Below are 12,500 nucleotides of genomic sequence, written 5' to 3'. Positions count from 1 at the left end.
CTTGTGATGCATGTGTTTGCACTTGTGTGTTTGTTTGTGGCTTGAGTGTGTGTCCATGTGGTTGCACAGCTATGCACTGTTTATGTGTGTGCATAGCTGTGTGTATGTGCGTATTTGTGTGTGTGTGTGTGTGTGTGTGTGTGCGCATCTGTGCATGTTTTACTGTGTGTGTGTTGTTTTACTGTGGAATTGGATTGTTGGCTTCAGGGTGCAGGCCATGTCAGACAGGGAGATAAAGAGTGATGGAGAGGAGAGCAGTGATTGGCTGAGGTGCAGGGATGATGTTTGCCGTGCTTATGGTTTGCCACTGTTCTGCAGCTGAGTCCTAATGTCGTCGCGTCTGACCAAACCTCACGACTTCTCACGCAAACACAACACCGGGCAGCAGATAAGAGGCTTTGGCATTTTAAATGTCTGAATGAATAATTGCACACACACATACACACACACACACACACACACACAGACGCATACACAAACACACACTTTTTCTTCTTTACCTTGTCACAAGGGCTTTTCTTTCCTCAGGTCTACTTTAATGCCTTGATCCGCTGTCAGGCCCCGTCTGACAATAGCGAGGCTATTGATTGAAACACATCTCAGATTGAAAAGTAAAAGAAGCAGAGAGAGAGAGAGAGAAATAGAGAGACAGAAAAAAACATTCAGAGTGAAGCACTCAGATAAAGCAATATGACACAGCCGCCAGCAGCTCGTCGGTGGTGGCGGCACTGGCGGCGTCCGACTTTAATTTGACTGCCCGAGATTTGAGAGCTTTTTGGCTGCAGGTGACAAACTCTCGGTCTCCCGCGCACTCTGTTAATTACGGCCAGGGCCCGAGCGCAGGAATAGAGATGAGCTGGGCGGATTAGACTCCATAATAAAACTCCATCCAAGGTTTAATAAATGATAAATCGGCAGGGCAGGGTTATTGCCGAGCCCCCGGTAGCAGTAAGCCGGGGGGATTTGGAGAGAAGGGGCTGAGTGTGTCAGCGACGACCTGCGCGGATCGTTACGGTCTGGTGTGCGCAAGGACCTGAACTCGAGCATGTTCGTTTTTATGAGGACAAATTGTGGCCCGGCGACACGACTTGAAGGTTTGCATGGTGTATGTGTGCATGCTAATACATATCCACAGGCTAATGCACACACCCTCTGTTTCAGACAGGTTCATTTAGCACGGGATTTATTTAATTCAATTCAATTTATTTGTAAGGGACAGTGTGCAATTAAAACATACATGTAACCATTTGATGCACCAGAGTTCATCTGCAGTTCCTCAGGAAGCACAAATACAAAAACAAACATTTTAAAAATAAAATTTAGCATGAAGGCATGCTAAGAAAAGCACATATGTTATCTCTCTCTGTTTCTCACACACACACACACACACATGCACATGCACATACTCACCCGCACACACTTACACACGCAGTTCAACCAAACTGCTTTTAGCAGGTGCATTCATCATCGTGGCCCTGTCGTTCATCAAGCCCCTTCATTAGCATGCCTTGTTATCCCCCTCGACCAGCGCGAGAGCCAGAGATGACTAATAATCTAATGGATTTACTGGAGTAATGGGAGTCCTGCCTGCTCCACTCCTCCCTCCAGTGCTCAGGAGGGGCAGCAGCAGAGGGGGAGAGAGCTGCCCCAGACCCCATCCATCTTACCCCCTCCACCCAACCCCACCCCCAGCCCCAGCCCCACATCCATCTCCCCCTCTGAAACAACCCCCCACTTCCCCCCCTCTCCTCCCTTCTTGCCCAGGCTGGTGTTAATGTACTCCCCTCTGTAAATGGACAAGGCTTTGAAAGGGGAAGCAGGCGGATGAGCTCAACAGCTGCCAGCCGTAGACATGCTAAACATGCTTATATGCCAGAGGGAAGGAGAGGAGGGACACCGAGAGAGAGAGAAAGAGAGAGAGAGAGATTGGGGTAACAGAGTAGAAGCAGAAAAAAGGGAAACTATTCAAATAAGTCACATTTTCCTCACATTCTCATGTACGGCCATTCAAACGTAAGGTGAACAGCCCAAGAACAAGAACAGCTATTCTTTCTCTGGCAACACAATGCACATTTTTTTGCCTGATGTTTTGTTGTTGCCTCAGCTCTTCTTTAGCTCACAAAGAGGGAAAATTGTGTCTGTCCATCAGTGTTGTAGGCTATCCCTAGTGTTTGTTTACAGGAGAGAGTAGCTCTGTTAGTGTTGCTATGCATTATCCATGTGCTCAGTGGTCCCCTGGACTGCCTTGGTTGCTGAGGTTATGCAAGATGCTTCTGTTGTGACAACCAAACCCCGACATCACAGCATTGGAAATGCAGGACCAGTACCTTTCTCTCTTTTTATTCCTTTCCTCCCCCTGTTTCTCTCTTTTCCCCCTCCCTCTCTGTCTGTCTTTCTAGGATTATTAAAGACTCTTATAGCACAGGCATACCGAGAACCACACAGCCACATATCATCGGGATTGCTCCAGAGAATAGCACTGAATGCATGTTTTATTCACAGACGCGCAGACATGCAAACACACACAGACACACACACACACACACACACGTACACACACACACACACACACACACACACACACACACACACACACACACACAGACACACAGACACACACGCACACACACACACACACACACACACACACACACACACACACACACACACAGACACACACACACTCACACACACACACACGGAGCATGAGTGGTGAATGGTGTGTATAGGGAGGACTAGAGATGTAGATGCTGTGTGGTGGAGCAGGCAACTCCTGTGGCTCTATAAATAGAGCGTGTGCTGTGCTGTGCTGTCTCTGCCATGTTCTGCAGGCTCATGGCTGGATGAATGGCGCAGGGGTCGGCCATCAGGAGCCGAACACAGACGCTCGCTGCCTCCTACGGTGGGGGAGTGTTATAGATTTGAAATGGCTATTCTCTCTCTCTCTCTCTCTCTCTCTCTTCTCTCTCTCTCTGTCTATCTCTCTTTCTTTCTCCCTCTCCTCATTCCTCTTTTTCTCCTTTTCTCTCTTCCATCTGCCTGGATCTCTCTCTCTCTCTGTTTTTCTCACTCTCGTTCTCACTCACTCTCTCTCTCTCTCTCTACATTTGGCTCACGTCGCTGTGTGAGAGGCCTGTCTTTGTATGATAGATCGGGGCTGAGATTGAGTTAGATGTGTGTGTGTGTGTGTGTGTGTGTGTGTGTGTGTGTGTGTGTGTGTGTGTGTGTGTGTGTGTGTGTGTGTGTGTGTGTGTGTGTAGTTGTGTGTGTTTGTGGCATGTGTGCAGATTGAGGACTGTACCCCGCCACACACACACACACACGCACACACACACACTCATACACTGGCCTCTGATTGATTTCCCTGCGACGTCGCTGTGTGATGGCTTTCCCCTTTGAACCCCTGATTTCATGGCACTTTATTCCGTCGATGATAAAGCGATGACACGCCATTGGCCCAGAGCAAGCGTGCAGTCGGGAAAAGGGGAAAAAAACAAACAAACAACCCAACAAAACCAAACACAGCAGCAACAACCTCATCTCTGAATGCTGAAAGGTCGCTGTGCCACAGAGGAACCTTTCACTGGGGGACCCTCTGCTCCTTATCTAAAAAGAGGAATGGCATTAGAATAATATTACCACATGGCACACTAGTTCTGATTGGGAACATTATTTATTTTTGTTAAAGGTTAATTTATGTTGTATGTTGCTCTTGCATGATTTATGTATGTGCTTTCATGTTGTCGTGAAGCCATTTGGATTCTGAAAATGAGATTTTGATGGAAGCGAGGTTGCTGTAAATAGCACGTGCAGATTTTTGTCATTTAATACTTAAGCAGTGTGAAATGGCCTGACGAAGGCCCAGGTTTGCCCCGTGCTCATACAAATGAATTGGTACACATAGACACGCACTACACTGACATTGGTACACATAGACATGCACTACACTGAAATTGAGAGCTTTGACGCACAGAGCAGAGCCCCTGATATCAATCAAGCCCTGGATCTCTAGCTCTGGAGTAATGGCTTTCTCTCTCTCTCTCTCTCTCTCTCTCTCTCTCTCTCTCTCTCTTGTGAAGATAGGCTCAGCTGCCATCCTCATCCCCTCTCTCCCCTCATTTTTTGCCCCTTTGAGCCACATACCGCGGTATGTGTGTGTGTGTGTGTGTGTCTGTCCATGTCTGTCTGCTCATTTTCTCTCCAGTTCTCCTCTGTGTCCATCCCTCTCGTGTTTTAACAGCACCTCTCCTGTCCAGTACTTCTCCACTGAGCATCTCAGCATATCAGACTCCCTCGTCTCTATTTGTTCTCCTCTCATAAAGTCTCTGAAGATTCTAAGGTCATTAAATCTCTTGAAGCGTGTGGGTTTGTTTTTTTTTGTTTTTTTTTTTTGTCGGATGATACTTAAATGAGTCACTCATATTTCTCACTTCCGCTTCCACGGAAACTCGCGAAGAACAGACTTGTCTACTTGGCCACAGAAAAGTGGGCATTATATTTGACACAGAGAGGTATCCTGGTCTTAGGAAATTGCATATCCTTGAGCTGCGCTCGGTAAGGTCAGACAATTACAACCATTACACGGCACTTCTCCTTGCGGAGCACAGCCCGAGTGCTTCTTTTAAAGGTGTGTAATAGCTGCTTGAAATAACAGAGGTTATATAAAACTCACTTCAGGGCCCTGGGCGTCACACCCTGCAAGTATGAATGAGATAATGGATGGAAAGTGACATGCTTCAGTGCAAATATAGAGATGATATATCACCCGGTGAGCCTTTAGCCTCAACTGCTTCTTTTTGTAATGTAGAGGTCAAATCAAATGCTAATTCACATATGCTAACTTGCAACTCTTATTATGTTCTATGTATAGGATAGAGATGGTGATGCATTATTGGTAATAAGGGGTTTAGAACAGGCTCTTGCAAGCCGTGGGAGAGAGGAATTGTGTGTGAAAGATGGATGATGACTTCCTTTATATCTCAGTCTTCTCAGTCTTTTCAGCGCTAATCTTCCATTAACCAGTAAATTGCTGTTAGATGTATCATCACCGGAATTCCGTGTGAGTCATTTCAGTGGATGGCAGTGCGGATGTTTCTGAGGAGTCGAAAAGTTCGGAAAAAAATGCCCCCTCTGTCTCTGTCTCGCCAGAGTAGTAAACGCCGGCGGCTGATGTATGTGAAGTGTCACCCAAACAAGATTGAACTTTTTAAAATATCGAGACTCACGGCGTCTCGCGGGACGAGAGCTGGATCAGATGGCTCTTATTTAGTAGGAGGTAGACACTGTTCGTCTCTGTCTGCCCATCAAAGCGTCACGTGTCTGACAGCCCCGCGCCCAGATAGAATAGAAATAGAAGAGCCTGGGCACCGTCACCGTCCACTTGATGTCCAGCCTGGCACCACCGACTCCATAACAACATCGTTCGTCTCCTCCTCTCCTCTCCTCCTCTCCCCTCCCCTTCGGCCGCCTCCTCTCCCAATCCGGCCGCCTTCTTGACTGATCCGTTGCCGCGGCCAATCGGCTGTGATTGACAGCAGTCATCCTCCAGTGAAGGGTCATTAATCAAAAAGTGGCGGATGAAAGCGAAGGGGCAGCGCTGGCCGGCAGTCTCCATGGAGACGGCAGGGTGCAGGACTCCGGGTCCCGGTGGGGATTATTATATCTATATTTTGGGCTGTTGACCAAGGGGCCTCCTGCAGACAGATGGGGCTGTCAGGCAGAGGTGGCCGGGCCGCTGTGTTCACACAGAGAGATGGACACAGATGGACACAGTGCTCCGAGTTCAGTGCTTCTGTGCCACTGTGATTCCTCAAAAAAAAGCTCGGCTAAAGTTTTGCCAGTCAAACTGAACTTCGGACTTCAGACAGAATTCTCAAGCGCAAGGCGTGCAGTGAACAGTTTAGCTTACCTGTCGCTTTTATCTCGGATCCCCTCTAAAGCAATGGTTTCAGCAGCAACTGCTACGGCAAACATGGGTGGATTTCACCCCATTATCTCCGCTCCATTCATACTCTCAATCTCTAAATCCCAGAGCTGGATATCGTCCAGTCACTTCTAGCCTAAAGCGACTGTCCTTCTCTCAGTCTCTCTCTCTCTCTCTCTCTCTCTCTCTCTCTCTCTCTCTCTCTCTCACACACACACACACACACACTATCTCTCTCTCTCTCTCTTTCATCTCCCCCCTTCATTAGTTCAATTCATTTGACAGACTAGGAAGGTAGCCTGTTCCAGCCTTTTGATGGGAAGCTGTGGGAGGCTGGAAGGCCTGGACTGTGTTCCTCTCTGAACTCTGGCTCTGGCAACCGCTCTATCAGAGCACTGCAAGGGCTGCCAACCTATTATCTCAGATTGGCCATGAGTTTGTTCTCTGTAATGGGGCAGGGGTCCTCCAGGTTCACTCTTTCATTAAAAACAAACAACAACAATTCGATTCATGCCACTCACTGCTCACATATAACTACATCTCCCAGAATGCCTTTCACTGACTGTTCTCTCAGATTGGGCATGACTTTGTTCCCTGTAATGGCACAAGGGTCCTCCAGGGTCACTCTTTCATTAAAAACAAACAACAACGGCAATTCGATGCATGCCGCTCACTGCTCATATTGAACTACAACTCCCACAATGCCTTTCACTAATGTCTCTTTCTCTTTGCCTCCCTCAGCTGACGCGGGTGCCAGTGGAGGCGTGTGAGCAGTACTCCAGCTGCAGTGAGTGCCTGGGCTCCGGAGACCCCCATTGTGGTTGGTGTGTCCTTCACAACACGTAAGTACCTCGAAGCTCTTAGAGCACCCAGACTACTGACCACAAGCACACACAAACATGCTGCGATGCCAGGATGTCAAACATCATTGCAATTCATAGATTCCTTCAGTGCTTATCGATTTCACTTGGGTGGTGGTTTGAAACCTGTTTGAAGTTTATGGGTAGATGCTAAGGTATCCACATGCACTGGTGATTACTCTGAGGATTACTGGAATGTAAGTTAAGTCACAGAGTAGAACTGGACATCCACATCTGTAGGTGACTCAGCTGGAAGCAAATTGAATTCAGACACATGAGTATCAGCACAGTCACAGGTGCAGGCAGAGGACAGAGGAGGTGATGGATTGGGCGGCACAGGGAGGCCCACACAGCTGGTCTCAGCAGAGCAGCTTGGTCAGTGGAGTGTGCACGGCTACCGCTCCAGGTGGGGGGCTGGGGGGCACTCGGTGTGTGTCCTGCCAGGGCTGGTTCAGTCGGCTTCACTCCTGCAGCCCCCACAGGTTGGATCACGCTGGTCGGGCTGGGTGCCAGGGGGCCTTGAGGAATCAGGTGGAGACATAATACTGTATACACACACACACACACACACACACACACACACACACAGACACACACACACCAACCACTGGCATTAATTGCTTTCATTTACTGTACCAGAGTCTATTGAAGCCACTGACCTGTTTGCCTGGCAAAAGCCCCCTGAAGACACCACATTGCTCACACTTAACCATACTTTGCTCATGTGTAATAATGACTGCAACATATACACACACATATGCTCTCTTTCTTTCTCTCTCTCTCTCTTTCTCTCTCTCTCTCTCTCTCTCTCTCTCTCTCACACACACACACACACACACACACACACACACACACACACACACACACACACACACACAGACCCACAGCTTCTCAAATCCCCTCCCTTCCCTGAGATTGGAATTGCAGGTAGCAACGGGCACCCCCCTCACACACACACACACACACACCCCACACCCCTCCTAGGGCCCCTGGCAAATCTCACCACTTGCCTGTAAATTGGAAATTGGATTCTCGTCCCTCTCCCTGCTCCCCTCGAGGATCAAGGTTCCCATTAGATACCTTCCCTCCTGAGCCTCTTCTCTCTCTCTCTCTCTCTCTCTCTCTCTCTCTCTCTCTCACCGTTCTCCGTACAGTCCATTCCCTGCCTTAGAACGCCTGCTACAGGCCCTCCACTTCACCTCTCTCTCTCTCTCTCTCTCTCTCTCTCTCTCTCTCTCTCTCTCTCTCTCTCTCTCTCTCTCTCACCGTTCTCCGTACAGTCCATTCCCTGCCTTAGAGACGCCTGCTACAGGCCCTCCACTTCCTCTCTCTCTCTCTCTCTCTCTCTCTCTCTCTCTCTCTTTCTCTCTTTCTCTCTTTCTCTCTTTCTCTCTTTTCTCCACCTTCTTCTGACCCCACAGAGCCACTGCAGGGCCAGTGAAGGTCAGAGCAATCCAGGCAACATGTCCACCCTGACGTGCCAAAGCTCAAGTGCTAAAACCCACTTAAGTGCAGCTGAGAAGAAAAAAGGGGGAGGGAGAGAGGGTGGAAGGAGGTATGGAGAGCCGGAGAGTCAGAAAGAGAGAGAGAGAGAAGAAGAAAAAAGAGAGAGAGAGAGTGTTGAGTTTGGTGAATATGGGTCTCATAGGGCCAGGGAGGAGTGCATTAGTGGAGAGAGAGGGACATGAGTTTGGTGTTTGCACTTCTACCGCTTAAGGTCACTGACCAGAGTGTCCTTCCTGGGCCACTGTAGCCACACTACGTGCCACGTGCCTGTGAGACACACATGGGGAGAGAGAAAAAGAGAGAGAGAAGAATGAAGAAAGAAGATGAAAAGGGAGATTAAACAGTTAAGAACACAGTTCCTCTTATAGCTAGTGCATGTAGCAGAGCTCTATGACAGGCTGTGCAGCATCTTCAGTGCTGAGTACTGCCCTGTCTCCTGTGCCCTCTGACGCCACAATGCCAAGCCCTGCCCTGCCTGGCCCGGCCCCTGCAGATAGATGCCGGTCCTAACGTTGCATTTTCCACCACACTCCTCCATGCATAATTGAGCGTTTCCCTCCATCATTGTTCCATATGTATCAGCAGAGCTGCCCCTCATTGAGATGTTTTTGTCTCCTGTTCTTCCTTCCACCCCGGGTTGTGAGACGTGCTGCTTAATTATGTAAATAGCAGCAGGTGTTTATAGCGTTGGAAGCCTCAGTGGCTGCCCCCTCCCCCCCTCCTACCCTCCCTCCTGCATCTCCTGCCTCCTCTCTCCTCTCCCTGTAGCCAGGGAGCTAATGACCTGGTCGTCCTTAAAGGAAGAGCTCATTTGTGGCTGCAGATTGTCCTGTCAGAGCCAGGCCAGATAAAATCAGCTCTCTTTCTCCTCTCCTCTCTTTCTCCCTTCCGTCTATCTCTCTCTTCTTCTGTCTCTCCTTCTCTCTCTCTCTCTCTCTCTCTCTCTCTCTCTCTCTCTCTCTCTCTCTCTCTGGGCTTCTTTCTCTCACTCCCTCCCTGCGTCTTGGCTCCTGCTGCCAACCTCCTGTCTTGCTCTGCTGGAGAATTAGTGTCAAGGGTACAGGAGAAAAGTGAGAGAGAGAGAAGGAGGGAGATAGGGAAGAAGAGAAAAAGAGAGAGAGAGAGAGAGAAAGAAACTAGCGGCGATTTCCTACTTAGCCTCAGGTGGCGGAGCAGGCTTTTGTACCGCACTGCAGGTTCTGCTGAGGATTATGGGCCAGAAAAGCCATTCTCTGGAAAGCACACGGCCAGGACACGGCCAGCACTGGGCTCCACCTCAGATGGGCTTCCAGTGTTGACTCTGGCTGGCCTAGTATTGAGTATTGAGTCTGTTTATTGAGAATTTGTGATGGGTATGAAGCACAAAGGCTCTAAAAGAAACTTTGTGTGAATATCCATTCATTCATGCCTGATGTTTTATCACCTGATTGTAAAATGTCATTTTCTTAGCTGGTTCTCTCAATTTCAGTGTCAGCACAGTCATGGCAGTGTTGTTGGTCAGCAGGCTATGTTTTAAAAAAAAACATTGATCAGAAACACCTCTATTTGTGTCAGACTTCATTTCTCTCCCCTTTTCCCTCTTCCAGTCCAACTCATTTAGTCTCTTTTCTTCTACTCTCTTGCTCCCCCTGTCTACTAGTATGTTTCTCTACACTTTTTTCCCTCTCAATCTATTTCCCGTTTTTCTCTCTCTCTCTCTGTCTGTCTCTCTCTCTCTCTCTCTCTCTCTCTCTCTCTTTCTGTCTGTCTCCCCCTCTTTTCTCATGGCCCCCTGCCTGGCCCAACCGAACACAGGCAACCCAATCCGGCCCCTCTGCCCCTGGCCTGATTGATCGCCCCTGATCTTGATCATTGATTTACCTTTCCCACTGAAAGTCCCCTGAATGCTGGAGAAAGAGTGAAAGAGAGAGAAAGAGAGAGAGAGAGAGAGAGAGAGAGAGAGAGAGAGAGAGAGAGAGAGAGAGAGAGAGAGCCAGCCGTAACCCAACGCCGGCCCTGGGAAGGAGCTCCCTCTCTGGGCATCGCCTGCCCTCCCTGCTCCCTACTTCCTTCCTCCTCCTCCATCTCCACCAGCCCACTTGTTTGTCTGCTGTAATCCGCCCGTTCACGGCTTAAAGCGGATTAAAAACACAGGGCTGATAACCTCCACCCCCCTGCACCCCCGTTGCTACCCCAGCTCCAGTGGCCCCCCCAACTTCTAGTTTTCTCTTGTTGTGTTGGTGCTGTTGTTGTTATTTTGATTGTGTGTGTGTGTGTGTGTGTGTGTGTGTGTGTGTGTGTGTGTGTGTGTGTGTGTGTGTTTTTCTGCAAAGATGGGCGGAAACGTACTGTGCAACAGATCAATATGGCCAAGTCTGTAGAGTAGGAGATATATGCCGCTGTCACGGCAATCGTTTACTTCAAGCTCCCAGGACCTCGCCGAGAGGTTTCACACATTAAAGGATGCCAATAAAAGCCGGCGAAAGTGTCTAGTTGGACGTGCCAGGCATTTTCAATTTAAACCCATCTACTTGTGAGAGTGTGTATATGTGTGTGTGTATGTGTGTGTCGATGTGTGTGTGAGAGGGTGTACTGTATGTGTGTGTGTGGAGGGAGATGGCGAGCAAAGCAGACCGAGTGAGAGGGCCAAGCTTACAGCATGGCGGTTTTGTTATGGTGTCTGGTGTTAAGTTAATGCTATGAAATTTCCTGGCACACTTAAAACGCCTGCGTTTCTCGCCGGACACAAAGACGGGGCTTTAAACTGTCTGAAGACGACGACGTCGTCTCCCAACGCCCGATGCTCAATGGCTGAAATAATGCCACCCTGCTGAAGTGGCTGGCCCGAACAGCTCAGAGTACAATCTGGCCCTTATATTAAGCAATCCAATACCAATCCCCATGAATCAGAGCACTCCCCTCCCCTGCAGCGCTCCCTCCCCATCACACAGTGCTGCGGGCGCTCTCCGACTGCACCACCTGGTTTTACATGGAGATTGAGATGTAAGCCTCTGTCGGCCATCTTGTCCATCTGCCTATCGATCAGCCCTGGCGAGGTGAAAAGTGGTGGTTAGGAGAGGAGAGGAGACGAGACGAGAGGAGGAGAGAGGAGAGGAGAGGAGAGGAGGAGAGAGGAGAGGAGAGGAGGAGAGAGGAGAGGAGAGCAAGACTCTCCCAGGCTACGAACTCGTCCTCTGAGACCCCTTCGCCACAGGGAACAACTGGGGGGCTATTGAGTGCTGCAGTTAATACACTATTGATTTCTCACTGCAGTTTTTTGGACCTATAGAATGCACATTACAGAACCACCCCCCCTCCACTTTCAGCCTCTGGTCAAAATCCTGAGAATACACCAGGTTACCCAAGGTCATGACCTTGAGTGGCTGAGCAGGGGATTGTGGGCGAGTGCTAATGGCAGAATGACTGCGGTAATAGTGTGTGTGTTGCAGTTTTAATGAGCACACAGCTCCAATGGCCTGACTGCTGGGGCTTCTCTTGGCGGGCGTGCGTGGTGCGGAGGGGTCGGGTTGCAGCAAACAAAGCAACAGACGACAACAATGAAGGGTGGAAGTTGTTTGGGGAGCCGCAAAGGTCTGCATTGTAGTGTGTGTGTGCGTGTGTGTGTGCGTGTGCGTGTGTGCGTGGGTGCACACATTTGGAAGTGTGTATGTATATATGTATTTGATAGTGTCTGTGTGTGTGTGTGTGTGTGTATTGGATAGTGTGTGTGTGTGTGTGTATTGGATAGTGTGTGTGTGTGTGTATTGGATAGTGTGTGTGTGTGTGTGTGTGTGTATTGATAGTGTGTGTGTGTGTGTGTGTGTCTGTGTGTGTATTGGATAGTGTGTGTGTGTGTGTGCGTGTGTCTGTGTGTGTGTGTGTCTGTATCTGTCTGTGCATATGTGTGTGTGCATGTGTGTGTGTGTGTATTGGATAGTGTGTGTGTGTGTGTGTGTATTATGTGGTTAGGTAAGGTGGTATACTATGACACACTGAATTAACAATGCATTATCTGTGCCCCAGTCTCCAGTCACTTATCTTTGACCTTCAGACTATAGGCCTAGTAGTCACAATGCTCACACCATAGACCAAGCGTGTGTGTGTGTGTCTGTCTGTGTATGTGTGTGTGTGTGTCTGTATCTGTCTGTGCATATGTGTGTGCATGTGTGTGTGTGTGTATTATGTGGTTAGGTAAGGTGGTATACTATGACACACTGAATTAACAATGCATT

At 49.0% G+C, this 12,500-nt stretch overlaps 1 protein-coding gene across 1 annotated transcript in view; it reads left to right on the top strand.

The window, feature by feature from the left end:
- plxna4 (plexin A4) overlaps positions 1–12,500 on the top strand; it is a 260,400-nt gene that overhangs the window by 153,626 nt on the left and 94,274 nt on the right. Inside the window, 1 exon segment of the mRNA XM_048268791.1 lies at positions 6,665–6,765. Coding sequence (XP_048124748.1) covers positions 6,665–6,765 — 101 coding nt within the window.

Source organism: Alosa alosa, chromosome 17, assembly GCF_017589495.1.
Source record: "Alosa alosa isolate M-15738 ecotype Scorff River chromosome 17, AALO_Geno_1.1, whole genome shotgun sequence".
NCBI classification, from domain to species: Eukaryota; Metazoa; Chordata; class Actinopteri; order Clupeiformes; family Clupeidae; genus Alosa; species Alosa alosa.
This window is presented reverse-complemented; position numbering and strand designations above follow the sequence as displayed.